This window comes from Pelophylax lessonae (assembly GCF_965119305.1).
Source record: "Pelophylax lessonae genome assembly, chromosome: 6".
NCBI lineage: Eukaryota > Metazoa > Chordata > Amphibia > Anura > Ranidae > Pelophylax > Pelophylax lessonae.
This window is the reverse complement of record NC_138773.1, coordinates 1,099,784-1,116,740: the sequence shown is the minus strand read 5'-3', so window position 1 is coordinate 1,116,740 and position 16,957 is coordinate 1,099,784. Positions and strand designations below refer to the sequence as shown.

General features: G+C 55.3%; 1 protein-coding gene across 1 annotated transcript in view; it reads right to left on the bottom strand.

The window, feature by feature from the left end:
• The window catches only part of PRR14 (proline rich 14), a 45,620-nt gene that overhangs the window by 24,099 nt on the left and 4,564 nt on the right, over nucleotides 1-16,957 (bottom strand). Inside the window, exons 2-3 of the mRNA XM_082262114.1 lie at nucleotides 15,049-15,263; nucleotides 296-1,523 (exon numbers count right to left, since the gene is read on the bottom strand). Of these exons, the coding sequence (XP_082118240.1) occupies nucleotides 296-1,523; nucleotides 15,049-15,104 (1,284 nt within the window). The 5' untranslated portion in view covers nucleotides 15,105-15,263. The remainder of the gene's footprint in view (nucleotides 1-295; nucleotides 1,524-15,048; nucleotides 15,264-16,957) is intronic.

The following is a 16,957-nucleotide window of genomic DNA, read 5'->3' as shown; positions in this document are numbered from 1 at the left end:
ACTGTGACTTCCTCCATTCTCAGGAATCATCCTCACCCCTGACACCTATACAACCTCCTCCATTCTCAGGAATCACTCATCCGACACTGTTCAACCTCCTCCATTCACAGCCCTTCCTTCCTTAGGCAAAAGAAACCCAAAGCAGCTGATCACCTCTCCCGTTTATTGCTGGGATTACACCTTTCAGGAGTCCCTAAACACAGATAAATCTGGGGGGGGGGGCAGTAAATACAGCACACATGTACAGTGCTTTCCTTACAGGAGTATATACACAGGATCACATGACCTCACTCACCTGACTTGCAACATCATGCAGTTCCACAAACAGGATCCGGTTAGCCGTCCTCTCCAAAGGTGATGCCAACAGGCAAGCGCAATGCTCATTCCGAGGTCTATGGTATATGGATGGAGTGGTCTGGAATTGGGTTCCATGCTGGGCTATTGCCCTGTGATTTCTGGAAGGGGTCTGTAATGGGAGTCTATGGTGGGCTATTTCCTTGTGGTCACTGGAAGGAGGAGTCTGTATTGGAGGTCCATGCTTGGATTTTTCCCGGTAATGTCTGGAAGAAGGGGTCTGAAATGGGGCTCCATGCTGTGCTTTTCCCTTGTAGTCACTAAAAGAAGGGGTCTGTAATGGGGGTCTACGATGGGCTATTTCCTTGGGGTCACCTGAAGAAGGGGTCTGTATAAGGTGTCCATGCTGGGATTTTTCCTGGTAAAATCTGGAAGAAGGGGTCTGTATTGGGGCTCCACATTGGGCTTTTTTCTTGTGGTCACTGGAAGAAGGAGTCTGTAATGGGGCTCCACGCTGGGCTATTTCCTTGTGGTCACAGGAAGAAGGGGTCTGTAATGGGGCTCCACGCTGGGCTATTTCCTTGTGGTCACAGGAAGAAGGGGTCTGTAATGGGGCTCCACGCTGGGCTATTTCCTTGTGGTCACAGGAAGAAGGGGTCTGTAATGGGGCTCCACGCTGAACTGTTTCCTTGTGGTCACAGGAAGAAGGGGTCTGTAATGGGGCTCCACGCTGAACTGTTTCCTTGTGGTCACTGGAAGAAGGGGTCTGTAATGGGGGTCTACAATGGGCTATTTCCTTCGGGTCACTGGAAGAAGAGGAGGTCTGTAATGGGGGTCTACAATGGGCTATTTCCTTCGGGTCACTGGAAGAAGAGGAGGTCTGTAATGGGGGTCTACAATCGGCTAGTTCCTTGTGGTTACTGGAAGAAGGGGTCTGTAACGAGGGTCCATGCTGGGCTTTTTCCTTGTGATCTCTGAAAACGGGAGTCTGTAATAGGTGCTCATTCGGGGCTACATTCCCCTGATTCGTAGAACGATTGGTCCGTATCAGGGGCTCACGCCGGTGTACATTAACATGACCTCTAGAAGGTGTGCTCTTTAATGAGGGATTGTGTGGGAGTGCTCTTCTATGATATCTGGAAGCAGAAGTCTGTAAGGAGGACTCAGTGCCTGGGGTCACCTCTTTCTCCTGGAGGGTAGGTGGAGTCTGCAAGTCATCAGGAGAAGGACTGCAACAGAGAGAATGGTTCATGCTTGATATTTCCGGATATGAATAGAATACATATAATCCCTCCAATAAACCATAAAACAAATAGTTATTGCCCATCACCCACCCAGTGCCATAGAGGCGGGACTGTACACACTGTCCTATATCTGTCCTGTCTGGAGTACTGCACATATACACTCACCGGCCACTTTATTAGGTACACCTGTTCAACTGCTTGGTAACACAAATTGTTAATCAGCCAATAACATGGCAGCAACTCAAAGCATTTAGGCATCTAGATGTGGTGAAGATGACTTGCTGAAGTTCAAACCCAGCATTAGAACGAGGAAGAATAGTGGGAAAGGGAGAAAATATCCAGTGAGCGGCAGTTGTGTGGAGGAAAATGCCTTGTTGAGGTCCATGTTAATCCCCTTAGGACTACAGTGTCCCCATCTTCTGATGGCTCCTCCCAGCAGGATAATGCACCGTGTCACAAAGCTCCAATCATCTCACCACTGGTTTCTTCACCATGACAATGAGGTCACCGTCCTCCAATGGCCTCCACACTCACCACATCTCATCCAATAGAGCACCTTTGGGATGTGGTGGAATGGGAGATTGGCATCATGGATGTGCAGCCAACAAATCTGCAGCAACTGTGTGATGCCAACATGTCACTATGGAGTTTCCCACACCTTCTTGTATTTATGCCAAGAAAACTGAAGGTAAAAGGGGGTCCAACCCGCTACTAGCAAGGTGTACCTAATAAGGTGGCCGGGGAGTGTATGGGGGGGGCGCATGTGACAAAGGGTAACTTTCTCTTCTCTCTGCACAGCGCGCTTTTCCCTTTCCTTCCTCTTTCTCTACAATGCACAATACTTCTGCAGTCCCCTCCTCCCCTCCATACAGTGACCAATCCCTCTACAGTCCCCTCCTCCCCTCCATACAGTGACCAATCCCTCTACAGTCCCCTCCTCCCCTCCATACAGTGACCAATCCCTCTACAGTCCCCTCCTCCCCTCCATACAGTGACCAATCCCTCTACAGTCCCCTCCTCCTCTCCATACAGTGACCAATCCCTCTACAGTCCCCTCCTCCCCTCCATACAGTGACCAATCCCTCTACAGTCCCCTCCATACAGTGACCAATCCCTCTACAGTCCCCTCCTCCCCTCCATACAGTGACCAATCCCTCTACAGTCCCCTCCTCCTCTCCATACAGTGACCAATCCCTCTACAGTCCCCTCCTCCTCTCCATACAGTGACCAATCCCTCTACAGTCCCCTCCTCCCCTCCATACAGTGACCAATCCCTCTACAGTCCCCTCCTCCCCTCCATACAGTTACCAATCCCTCTACAGTCCCCTCCTCCTCTCCATACAGTGACCAATCCCTCTACAGTCCCCTCCTCCTCTCCATACAGTGACCAATCCCTCTACAGTCCCCTCCTTCCCTCCATACAGTGACCAATCCCTCTACAGTCCCCTCCTCCCCTCCATACAGTGACCAATCCCTCTACAGTCCCCTCCTCCCCTCCATACAGTGACCAATCCCTCTACAGTCCCCTCCTCCTCTCCATACAGTGACCAATCCCTCTACAGTCCCCTCCTCCTCTCCATATAGTAACCAATCCCTCTGCAGCCCCCTCCTCCCCTCCATACAGTGACCAATCCCTCTACAGTCCCCTCCTCCTCTCCATACAGTAACCAATCCCTCTACAGTCCCCTCCTTCCATCCATACAGTGACCAATCCCTCTACAGTCCCCTCCTCCCCTCCATACAGTGACCAATCCCTCTACAGTCCCCTCCTCCCCTCCATACAGTGACCAATCCCTCTGCAGCCCCCTCCTCCCCTCCATACAGTGACCAATCCCTCTACAGTCTCCTCCATACAGTGACCAATCCATCTACAGTCCCCTCCTCCCCTCCATACAGTGACCAATCCCTCTACAGTCCCCTCCTCCTCTCCATACAGTGACCAATCCCTCTACAGTCCCCTCCTCCTCTCCATACAGTGACCAATCCCTCTACAGTCCCCTCCTCCTCTCCATACAGTGACCAATCCCTCTACAGTGCCCTCCTCCTCACCATACAGTGACCGATCCCTCTGCAGCCCCCTCCTCCCCTCCATACAGTGACCGATTCCCTCTGCAGTCCCCTCCTCCCCTCCATACAGTGACCGATCCCTCTACAGTCCCCTCCTTCCCTCCATACAGTGACCAATCCCTTTACAGTCCCCTCCTCCTCTCCATACAGTGACCAATCCCTCTGCAGTCTCCTCCCCTCCATACAGTGACCAATCCCTCTACAGTCCCCTCCATACAGTGACCAATCCCTCTACAGTCCCCTCCTCCTCTCCATACAGTGACCAATCCCTCTACAGTTCCCTCCTCCTCCTCTCCATACAGTGACCAATCCCCCTACAGACCCCTCCTCCTCTCCATACAGTGGCCAATCCCTCTGCAGCCCCCTCCTCCTCTCCATACAGTGAGCAATCCCTCTACAATCCCCTCCTACAGTGACCAATCCCTCTACAGTCCCCTCCTCCTCTCCATACAGTGAGCAATCCCTCTACAGACCCCTCCTCCTCTCCATACAGTGACCAATCCCTCTGCAGTCTCCTTCTCCTCTCCATACAGTAACCAATCCCTCTACAGTCCCCTCCTCCTCTCCATATAGTGACCAATCCCTCTGCAGTCTCCTCCCCCTCCTCTCCATACAGTGACCAATCCCTCTGCAGTCTCCTTCTCCTCTCCATACAGTGACCAATCCCTCTGCAGTCTCCTTCTCCTCTCCATACAGTGACCAATCCCTCTGCAGTCTCCTCCCCCTCCACTCCATACAGTAACCAATCCCTCTACTGTCCCCTCCTCCTCTCCATACAGGGACCAATCCCTCTACAGTCCCCAATCCCTCTACAGTCCCCTCCTCCTCTCCATACAGTGACCAATTCCTCTACAGAACCCTCCTCCTCTCCATACAGTGCCCCATCTCTCTGCCTCCTCCACTCCATACAGTGCAGTCTCCTCCTCCTCATGCTGCCTCCTTCTTCCATACATTGCCCCATCCCTCTGCAATCTCCTCCTTTCCATACAGTTCGCAATTCCTCTGCTGACTCCTCCTCTCCATACAGTGACCAATCTCTCTGCAGCCACCTCCTCCTCTCTATACAGTGCCCAATTCCTCTGCAGTCTTCTTCTGCACTCCATACAGTACCCCATCCCTCTGCACCATTTTCCTCTCCATGCAGTGCCCCATTCCTCTGCTGCCTCCTCCTCCTTTCTATACAGTGCCCCATTCCTCTGCTGCCTCCTTCCTCTTTCCATACAGTGCCCCTTCCCTCTGCAACTTCCACCTCCTCCTCTCCATACAGTGCCCAATCCCTCTGCTGCCTCCTCCTCCTCTTTATACAGTGCCCTATTCCTCTTCAGCCTCCTCCTCTCCATACAGTGCCCCATCCCTCTGCAGTCTCCTTCTCCACGCCATACAGTGCCCCATCCCGCCGCTGTCTCCTCCTCTCCATACAGTGCCCCATCCCTCTGCAGTATCCTCCTCTCCCCTCTCCATACAGTGCCCCATCCCTCTGCAGCCTCCTCCTCTCTATACAGTGCTCCGTCCCTCTGCAGCTTCCCCCCTCCTCTCCATACAGTTCCCCATCCCTCTGCAGTCTCCTCCTCTCCATACAGTTCCCCATCCCTCTGCAGCCTCCTCCTCTCTATATGTAAAGAAATCAGGTGCGCTGCCCTAGTGCATATGTGCAACATACAAAATGATGCAAACAAATAAACCAAAAATGCAATAATAATGCAAAAAAATGAAAACGTATGCAATTCGTGTAAAACAAAAAATGTCCAGAAGGTGACTAGTGATACACCAATGTGCAATAAACGTCCATGTTATAAGTCCATAAATAAAGTGCAAAAAATGGTGACATAAGCTTCCAGCTTGGGGAAAGGTGAACTGTGATTGGAAGGTGCAAAGTCCCACCACCAGCTTGGCCTCTTACCAGAAGTTAAACGTTAAGGGCATATATGAATATGACCGCTCCAAAGGTCATGCAGCCAGGTAGAAAAATTCCCAGAAATACAGAAGGCACTCTGACACACTCGTGCTCCCTAGACCTACCTCCTATCTAAGTGGATGCCCTATCGGGAGAAACGCGTCAGAGAGGAGGCGCCGCGTCATCACATCTAGACCAGGCAGCGGTCCGCACTGCAGGCGGACCCCGCCATACAGCTCCTCCGTGAGGGAACTCGCTATTATTGTCTTCACAACTGTAAGTGCAACCATTTGTTTTTAATAAATATCTACTGTTGGTAATGCACTATTGCGGTCCCCTCTGTTGTGTCCCCTATTATTGAGGTCAACCAGACTAAGGAGTTACAGCAGCCAATCAGAGTCTAGTCACCTTTGGCAGGATCTTCTTTCGTCAGGCTTTCTGACTGGGTCTGTTCCTCTTGGACACAAGGACTACATCAGCCATCCTAGAGTCCAGTAACCCCCGGCAGGACCACTCATCACCATAGAACCAGGCTTCTTGTTTGGCTTTTGTCCGGTAAGAGTCTAGGGAGCACGAGTGTGTCAGAGTGCCTTCTGTATTTCTGGGAATTTTTCTACCTGGCTGCATGACCTTTGGAGCAGTCATATTCATATATGCCCTTAACGTTTAACTTCTGGTAAGAGGCCAAGCTGGTGGTGGGACTTTGCACCTTCCAATCACAGTTCACCTTTCCCCAAGCTGGAAGCTTATGTCACCATTTTTTGCACTTTATTTATGGACTTATAACATGGACGTTTATTGCACATTGGTGTATCACTAGTCACCTTCTGGACATTTTTTGTTTTACACGAATTGCATACGTTTTCATTTTTTTGCATTATTATTGCATTTTTGGTTTATTTGTTTGCATCATTTTGTATGTTGCACATATGCACTAGGGCAGCGCACCTGATTTCTTTACATATTCTACAACATACACTCTAAGGTAGCAGCACACCCTATATTGAATCAGCGCACTTTCCTACCCACCATATCCTCCTCTCTATACAGTTCCGCATCCCTCTGCAGCCTCCTCCTCTCTATACAGTGCCCAATCCCTCTGCAGCTTCCCCCTCCTCCTCTCTATACAGTGCCCAATCTCTCTGCCTCCTCTCCATACAGTGCCCCATCCCTCTGCCGCTTCCCCCTCCTCCTCTCCGTACAGTGCCCAATACCTCTGCCTCCTCCTCTCCATACAGTTCCCCCTCTCTGCTGTCTCCTCCTACTCTCCATACAGTGCCCAATCCCTCTGCTGCCTCCTCCTCTCCATACAGTGCCCCATCCCTCTGCTGCCTCCTCCTCCTCTCAATACAGTGCCCCATACCTCTGCCGCTTCCCCCTCCTCCTCTCCATACAGTGCCCCATCCCTCTGCCGCTTCCCCCTCCTCCTCTCCATACAGTGCCCCATCCATCTGCTGCCTCCTCCTCCTCTCCATACAGTGCCCCATCCCTCTGCTGCCTCCTCCTCTCTATACATTGCCCCATCCCTCTGCTTCCTCCTCCTCCCCATACAGTGCCCCATCCCTCTGCTGCCTCCTCCTCCTCTCTATACAGTGCCCCATCCCTCTGCTGCCTCCTCCTCTCTATACAGTGCCCCATCCCTGTACTGCCTCCTCCTCTCTATACAGTGCCCCATCCCTCTGCTTCCTCCTCCTCTCCATACAGTGGCCAGTCACTGTGCTGCCTCCTTCTCCTCTCCATACAGTGCCCCATCCCTCCGCTGCCGCCTCTTCCTCCTCTCCATACAGTGCCCCATCCCTCTGCTGCCTCCGATCAATACAGTGCCCCATTCCTCTGCTGCCGCCACCTGTTCCTCTCCATACAGTGCCCGATTCCTCTGCAGTCTCCTCTTCTCCATACATGGCCCAATCCCTCTGCAGTCTCCTTCTCCTCTCCATACCGTGCCCCATCCCTCTGCTGCCTCCTCCTCCTCTCCACACAGTGCCCCATCCCTCTGCTGCCTTCTACTCCTCTCCAAACAGTGCCCCCATCCCTCTGCTGCCCACACCTCTCTATACAGTGCCCCATCCCTGTGCCACTTCCCCCTCCTCCTCTCCATACAGTTCCCAATACCTCTGCTGCCTCCTCCTCCTCCTCCTCTCCATATAGTGCCCCCTCTCTCTGCAGCCTCCTCCTCTCCATACAGTGCCCCATCCCTCTGCAGCTTCCCCCTCCTCCTCTCCATACAGTGCCCCATCCCTCTGCTGCCTCCTCCTCTCCACAAAGTGCCCCATCCCTCTGCTGCCTCCTCCTCCTCCTCCTCCTCTCCATACAGTGCCCCATCCCTCTGCTGCCTCCTCCTCTCCATACAGTGGCCAGTTACTGTGCTGACTCCTCCTTCTCTCCATACAGTGGCCAATCCCTCTGCTGCTTCCTCCTCCTCCCCATACAGTGCCCCATCCCTCTGCTGCTGCCGCCTCCTCCTCTCCATACAGTGCCCCATCCATCTGCTGCCTCCTCCTCTCTATACATTGCCCCATCCCTCTGCTTCCTCCTCATCCCCATACAGTGCCACCTTCCTCTGCTGCCTCCTCCTCCTCTCTATACAGTGCCCCATCCCTCTGCTGCCTCCTCCTCCTCTCCATACAGTGCCCCATACCTCTGCCGCTTCCCCCTCCTCCTCTCCATACAGTGCCCCATCCCTCTGCCGCTTCCCCCTCCTCCTCTCCATACAGTGCCCCATCCATCTGCTGCCTCCTCCTCCTCCTCTCCATACAGTGCCCCATCCCTCTGCTGCCTCCTCCTCTCTATACATTGCCCCATCCCTCTGCTTCCTCCTCCTCCCCATACAGTGCCCCATACCTCTGCTGCCTCCTCCTCCTCTCTATACAGTGCCCCATCCCTCTGCTGCCTCCTCCTCTCTATACAGTGCCCCATCCCTGTACTGCCTCCTCCTCTCTATACAGTGCCCCATCCCTCTGCTGCCTCCTCCTCCTCTCTATACAGTGCCCCATGCCTCTGCTGCCTCCTCCTCTCTATACAGTGCCCCATCCCTCTGCTGCCTCCTCCTCTCCATACAGTGCCCCATACCTCTGCCGCTTCCCCCTCCTCCTCTCCATACAGTGCCCCATACCTCTGCCGCTTCCCCCTCCTCCTCTCCATACATTGCCCCATCCCTCTGCCGCTTCCCCCTCCTCCTCTCCATACAGTGCCCCATCCATCTGCTGCCTCCTCCTCCTCTCCATACAGTGCCCCATCCCTCTGCTTCCTCCTCCTCCCCATACAGTGCCCCATCCCTCTGCTGCCTCCTCCTCCTCTCTATACAGTGCCCCATCCCTCTGCTGCCTCTTCCTCTCTATACAGTGCCCCATCCCACTGCAGCCTCCTCCTCTCCATACAGTGCCCCATCCCTCTGCTGCCTCCTCCTCTCTATACAGTGCCCCATCCTCTCCATACAGTGCCCCATCCATCTGCTGCCTCCTCCTCCTCTCTATACAGTGCCCCCATCCCTCTGCCGCTTCCCCCTCCTCCTCTCTATACAGTGCCCCATCCCTCTGCCGCTTCCCCCTCCTCCTCTCCATACAGTGCCCCATCCATCTGCTGCCTCCTCCTCTCTATACAGTGCCCCATCCATCTGCTGCCTCCTCCTCTCTATACAGTGCCCCATCCCTCTGCCGCTTCCCCCTCCTCCTCTCCATACAGTGCCCCATCCATCTGCTGCCTCCTCCTCTCCATACAGTGCCCCATCCCTCTGCTGCCTCCTCCTCCTCTCTATACAGTGCCCCATCCCTCTGCCGCTTCCCCCTCCTCCTCTCCATACAGTGCCCCATCCATCTGCTGCCTCCTCCTCTCTATACAGTGCCCCATCCCTCTGCTGCCTCCTCCTCTCCATACAGTGCACCATCCCTCTGCTGCCTCCTCCTCTCCATACAGTGCCCCATCCATCTGCTGCCTCCTCCTCTCTATACAGTGCCCCATCCATCTGCTGCCTCCTCCTCTCTATACAGTGTCCCATCCCTCTGCCGCTTCCCCCTCCTCCTCTCCATACAGTGCCCCATCCATCTGCTGCCTCCTCCTCTCCATACAGTGCCCCATCCCTCTGCCGCTTCCCCCTCCTCCTCTCTATACAGTGCCCCATCCCTCTGCCGCTTCCCCCTCCTCCTCTCCATACAGTGCCCCATCCATCTGCTGCCTCCTCCTCCTCTCTATACAGTGCCCCATCCCTCTGCTGCCTCCTCCTCCTCTCTATACAGTGCCCCATCCCTCTGCTGCCTCCTCCTCTCTATACAGTGCCCCATCCCTCTGCCGCTTCCCCCTCCTCCTCTCCATACAGTGCCCCATCCATCTGCCGCTTCCCCCTCCTCCTCTCCATACAGTGCCCCATCCATCTGCTGCCTCCTCCTCCTCCTCTCCATACAGTGCCCCATCCCTCTGCTTCCTCCTCCTCCCCATACAGTGCCCCATCCCTCTGCTGCCTCCTCCTCCTCTCTATACAGTGCCCCATCCCTCTGCTGCCTCCTCCTCTCTATACAGTGCCCCATCCCACTGCAGCCTCCTCCTCTCTATACAGTGCCCCATCCCACTGCTGCCTCCTCCTCTCTATACAGTGCCCCATCCTCTCCATACAGTGCCCCATCCATCTGCTGCCTCCTCCTCCTCTCTATACAGTGCCCCCATCCCTCTGCCGCTTCCCCCTACTCCTCTCTATACAGTGCCCCATCCCTCTGCCGCTTCCCCCTCCTCCTCTCCATACAGTGCCCAATCCATCTGCTGCCTCCTCCTCCTCTCTATACAGTGCCCCATCCATCTGCTGCCTCCTCCTCTCTATACAGTGCCCCATCCCTCTGCCGCTTCCCCCTCCTCCTCTCCATACAGTGCCCCATCCATCTGCTGCCTCCTCCTCTCCATACAGTGCCCCATCCATCTGCTGCCTCCTCCTCTCCATACAGTGCCCCATCCATCTGCTGCCTCCTCCTCTCTATACAGTGTCCCATCCCTCTGCTGCCTCCTCCTCCTCTCTATACAGTGCCCCATCCCTCTGCCACTTCCCCCTCCTCCTCTCCATACAGTGCCCCATCCATCTGCTGCCTCCTCCTCTCCATACAGTGCCCCATCCATCTGCTGCCTCCTCCTCTCTATACAGTGTCCCATCCCTCTGCTGCCTCCTCCTCTCTATACAGTGCCCCATCCATCTGCTGCTTCCTCCTCCTCCTCTCCATACATTGCCCCATCCCTCTGCCGCTTCCCCCTCCTCCTCTCCATACAGTGCCCCATCCATCTGCTGCCTCCTCCTCCTCCTCTCCATACAGTGCCCCATCCCTCTGCTTCCTCCTCCTCCCCATACAGTGCCCCATCCCTCTGCTGCCTCCTCCTCCTCTCTATACAGTGCCCCATCCCTCTGCTGCCTCCTCCTCTCTATACAGTGCCCCATCCCACTGCAGCCTCCTCCTCTCTATACAGTGCCCCATCCCACTGCAGCCTCCTCCTCTCCATACAGTGCCCCATCCCTCTGCTGCCTCCTCCTCTCTATACAGTGCCCCATCCTCTCCATACAGTGCCCCATCCATCTGCTGCCTCCTCCTCCTCTCTATACAGTGCCCCCATCCCTCTGCCGCTTCCCCCTACTCCTCTCTATACAGTGCCCCATCCCTCTGCCGCTTCCCCCTCCTCCTCTCCATACAGTGCCCAATCCATCTGCTGCCTCCTCCTCTCTATACAGTGCCCCATCCCTCTGCCGCTTCCCCCTCCTCCTCTCCATACAGTGCCCCATCCATCTGCTGCCTCCTCCTCTCCATACAGTGCCCCATCCATCTGCTGCCTCCTCCTCTCCATACAGTGCCCCATCCATCTGCTGCCTCCTCCTCTCTATACAGTGTCCCATCCCTCTGCTGCCTCCTCCTCCTCTCTATACAGTGCCCCATCCCTCTGCCACTTCCCCCTCCTCCTCTCCATACAGTGCCCCATCCATCTGCTGCCTCCTCCTCTCCATACAGTGCCCCATCCATCTGCTGCCTCCTCCTCTCTATACAGTGTCCCATCCCTCTGCAGCCTCCTCCTCCTCTCTATACAGTGCCCCATCCCTCTGCCGCTTCCCCCTCCTCCTCTCCATACAGTGCCCCATCCATCTGCTGCCTCCTCCTCTCCATACAGTGCCCCATCCCTCTGCTGCCTCCTCCTCCTCCTCTCTATACAGTGCCCCATCCCTCTGCCGCTTCCCCCTCCTCCTCTCCATACAGTGCCCCATCCATCTGCTGCCTCCTCCTCTCCATACAGTGCACCATCCCTCTGCTGCCTCCTCCTCTCCATACAGTGCCCCATCCATCTGCTGCCTCCTCCTCTCTATACAGTGCCCCATCCATCTGCTGCCTCCTCCTCTCTATACAGTGCCCCATCCCTCTGCTTCCTCCTCCTCCTCTCCATACAGTGCCCCATCCCTCTGCTGCCTCCTCCTCTCTATACAGTGCCCCATCCCTCTGCTGCCTCCTCCTCCTCTCTATACAGTGTCCCATCCCTCTGCCGCTTACCCCTCCTCCTCTCCATACAGTGCCCCATCCATCTGCTGCCTCCTCCTCTCCATACAGTGCACCATCCCTCTGCTGCCTCCTCCTCTCCATACAGTGCCCCATCCCTCTGCAGCCTCCTTCTCTCTATACAGTGCCCCATCCCTCTGCCGCTTCCCCCTCCTCCTCTCTATACAGTGCCCCATCCATCTGCTGCCTCCTCCTCTCCATACAGTGCCCCATCCCTCTGCCGCTTCCCCCTCCTCCTCTCCATACAGTGCCCCATCCCTCTGCTGCCTCCTCCTCTCTATACAGTGCCCCATCCCTCTGCCGCTTCCCCCTCCTCCTCTCTATACATTGCCCCATCCCTCTGCTGCCTCCTCCTCTCTATACAGTGCCCCATCCATCTGCTGCCTCCTCCTCCTCTCCATACAGTGCCCCATCCCTCTGCTGCCTCCTCCTCTCTATACAGTGCCCCATCCCTCTGCTGCCTCCTCCTCCTCTCTATACAGTGTCCCATCCCTCTGCCGCTTCCCCCTCCTCCTCTCCATACAGTGCCCCATCCATCTGCTGCCTCCTCCTCTCCATACAGTGCACCATCCCTCTGCTGCCTCCTCCTCTCCATACAGTGCCCCATCCCTCTGCAGCCTCCTCCTCTCTATACAGTGCCCCATCCCTCTGCCGCTTCCCCCTCCTCCTCTCTATACAGTGCCCCATCCCTCTGCTGCCTCCTCCTCTCTATACAGTGCCCCATCCCTCTGCCGCTTCCCCCTCCTCCTCTCTATACAGTGCCCCATCCCTCTGCTGCCTCCTCCTCTCTATACAGTGCCCCATCCATCTGCTGCCTCCTCCTCTCTATACAGTGCCCCATCCATCTGCTGTCTCCTCCTCTCTATACAGTGCCCCATCCCTCTGCCGCTTCCCCCTCCTCCTCTCTATACAGTGCCCCTTCCATCTGCTGCCTCCTCCTCCTCTCCATACAGTGCCCCATCCCTCTGCTGCCTCCTCCTCTCCATACAGTGCCCCATCCATCTGCTGCCTCCTCCTCTCTATACAGTGCCCCATCCATCTGCTGCCTCCTCCTCTCTATACAGTGTCCCATCCCTCTGCCGCTTCCCCCTCCTCCTCTCCATACAGTGCCCCATCCATCTGCTGCCTCCTCCTCTCCATACAGTGCCCCATCCCTCTGCCGCTTCCCCCTCCTCCTCTCTATACAGTGCCCCATCCCTCTGCCGCTTCCCCCTCCTCCTCTCCATACAGTGCCCCATCCATCTGCTGCCTCCTCCTCTCCATACAGTGCCCCATCCCTCTGCTGCCTCTTCCTCCTCTCTATACAGTGCCCCATCCATCTGCTGCCTCCTCCTCTCTATACAGTGCCCCATCCCTCTGCCGCTTCCCCCTCCTCCTCTCCATACAGTGCCCCATCCATCTGCTGCCTCCTCCTCCTCTCTATACAGTGCCCCATCCCTCTGCTGCCTCCTCCTCCTCTCTATACAGTGCCCCATCCCTCTGCTGCCTCCTCCTCTCTATACAGTGCCCCATCCCTCTGCCGCTTCCCCCTCCTCCTCTCCATACAGTGCCCCATCCATCTGCTGCCTCCTCCTCTCCATACAGTGCCCCATCCATCTGCTGCCTCCTCCTCTCCATACAGTGCCCCATCCCTCTGCAGCCTCCTCCTCTCTATACAGTGCCCCATCCATCTGCTGCTTCCTCCTCCTCCTCTCCATACATTGCCCCATCCCTCTGCCGCTTCCCCCTCCTCCTCTCCATACAGTGCCCCATCCATCTGCTGCCTCCTCCTCCTCTCCATACAGTGCCCCATCCCTCTGCTTCCTCCTCCTCCCCATACAGTGCCCCATCCCTCTGCTGCCTCCTCCTCCTCTCTATACAGTGCCCCATCCCTCTGCCGCTTCCCCCTCCTCCTCTCCATACAGTGCCCCATCCATCTGCTGCCTCCTCCTCTCTATACAGTGCCCCATCCCTCTGCTGCCTCCTCCTCTCCATACAGTGCACCATCCCTCTGCTGCCTCCTCCTCTCCATACAGTGCCCCATCCCTCTGCCGCTTCCCCCTCCTCCTCTCCATACAGTGCCCCATCCATCTGCTGCCTCCTCCTCTCTATACAGTGCCCCATCCCTCTGCTTCCTCCTCCTCCTCTCCATACAGTGCCCCATCCCTCTGCTGCCTCCTCCTCTCTATACAGTGCCCCATCCCTCTGCTGCCTCCTCCTCCTCTCTATACAGTGCCCCATCCCTCTGCCGCTTCCCCCTCCTCCTCTCCATACAGTGCCCCATCCATCTGCTGCCTCCTCCTCTCCATACAGTGCACCATCCCTCTGCAGCCTCCTCCTCCTCTCTATACAGTGCCCCATCCCTCTGCCGCTTCCCCCTCCTCCTCTCTATACAGTGCCCCATCCCTCTGCTGCCTCCTCCTCTCTATACAGTGCCCCATCCCTCTGCCGCTTCCCCCTCCTCCTCTCTATACAGTGCCCCATCCCTCTGCTGCCTCCTCCTCTCCATACAGTGCCCCATCCCTCTGCCGCTTCCCCCTCCTCTCTATACAGTGCCCCATCCCTCTGCCGCTTCCCCCTCCTCCTCTCCATACAGTGCCCCATCCCTCTGCTTCCTCCTCCTCCTCTCCATACAGTGCCCCATCCCTCTGCAGTCTTCTCTCTGTAGTGCCCTCCTCCTCACTGCAATCTCCTCCCTCTCCATTTATTCTCCTCCCCCTCTACAGTCTCCTCTCTGTAGTGCCCTCCTCCCATCAATTTAGTCTCCGCCCACTCAGGCCCTCCTCCATTTAGTCTCCTCCCCCTCTGCAGTGCCCTCCTCGCAATCTCCTCCCCCTCCGTTTATTTCCCGCCGCCCCCTCTGCAGAATCCTCCCCCTCTCGGTTTACATTCAGCTTTGTAAAGAGAAGCGGAGCTCCTGTGTGGAAAGGTTCGGATAGAAGCTGACAGACTTCCGGGTTGGAGGAGCGGCTATCCGGCGCCTGTGCGGTGTTAGCTTCTGTCAGACACTTCTCACAGCGGCGTCCATTCCTCAGCCCCGGAATTCTTCCCCCTCACTGACCGATAAACCAGGAGCCGCCGCCTGTGCTGCCGCCGCACCCCCGCCTCACGTGACATCTCTGTTATCGCCACTCACTTCCGGCCCGGGATGATGACGCGGTTTGAATTGTCGTAAAGCCACGTGATGCCGGCAGCCAATCAGCGACGAGAGATAATAGAGACACGTTGTCCGGTGAGATCACATGACAGCGGCGGCCAATCAGAGGCGGAGAGGAGCTGACAGGTCAGTGTGTGTATATGTATATATAGTGTGAGGTGTACAGTGTGTGTATAACGGGGTATATACTGTATATGGGGGATATGTATGGAGTATATATAGAATGGAGTGTATACAGTATGTGACAAAAGTAAGTACACCCCTCCCATGTGACTTTGCTACAATGTAAAGTAGTGAGTGTACAGCTTGTATAACAGTGTAAATTTACTGTCCCCTCAAAATAACTCAACACACAGCCATTAATGTCTAAACTGCTGGCAACAAAAGTCAGTACACCCCTAAGTGACAACACACAGCCATTAATGTCTAAACCGCTGGCAACAAAAGTGAGTACACCCCTAAGTGACAATCTCCAAATTGGGCCCAATCAGCCATTTTCCCTCCCCGGTGTCATGTGACTCGTTAGTGTTACAAGGTCTCAGGTGTGAATGGGGGGCAGGTGTGTTAAATTTGGTGTTATCGCTCTCACTCTCTCATACTGGTCACTGGAAGTTCAACATGGCACCTCATGGCAAAGAACTCTCTGAGGATCTGAAAAAAAGAATTGTTGCTCTACATAAAGATGGCCTAGGCTATAAGAAGATTGCCAAGACCCTGAAACTGAGCTGCAGCACGGTGGCCAAGACCATACAGCGGTATAACAGGACAGATTCCACTCAGAACAGGCCTCACCATGGTCCACCAAAGAAGTTGAGTGCCGTGCTCAGCGTCATATCCAGAGGTTGTCTTTGGGAAATAGACGTATGAGTGCTGCCAGCATTGCTGCAGAGGTTGAAGGGGTGGGGGAGGGGTCAGCCTGTCAGTGCTCAGACCATACGCCGCACACTGCATCAAATTGGTCTGCATGGCTGTCATCCCAGAAGGAAGCCTCTTCTAAAGATGATGGACAAGAAAGCTGCAAACAGTTTGCTGAAGACAAGCAGACTAAGGACATGGATTACTGGAACCATCTCCTGTGCTCTGATGAGACCAAGATAAACTTATTTGGTGTCAGATGGTGTCAGGCGTGTGTGGGGGCAACCAGGTGAGGAGTACAAAGACAAGTGTGTCTTCCTACAGTCAGGCATGGTGGTGGGAGTGTCATGGTCTGGGGCTGCATGAGTGCTGCCGGCACTGGGGAGCTACAGATCATTGAGGGAACCATGAATGCCAACATGTACTGTGACATACTGAAGCAGAGCATGATCCCCTCCCTTCAGAGACTGGGGGGCAGGGCAGTATTCCAACATAACGACCCCAAACACCTCCAAGATGACCACTGCCTTGCTAAAGAAGCTGAGGGTAAAGGTGATGGACTGGCCAAGCGTCTCCAGACCTAAACCCTATTGAGCATCTGTGGGGATCCTCAAACAGAAGGTGGAGGAGGGGAAGGTCTCTAACATCCACCAGCTCTGTGATGTCATCATGGGGGAGGGGAAGAGGACTCCAGTGACAACCTGTGAAGCTCTGGTGACCTCCATGCCCAAGAGGGTTAAGGCAGTGCTGGAAAATAATGGCGGCCACACAAAATATTGGCACTTTGGGCCCAATTTGGAGATTGTCACTTAGGGGTGTACTGACTTTTGTTGCCAGCGGTTTAGACATTAATGGCTGTGTGTTGAGTTATATTGAGGGGACAGTAAATTTACACTGTTATACAAGCTGTACACTCACTACTTTACATTGTAGCAAAGTGTCATTTCTTCAGTGTTGT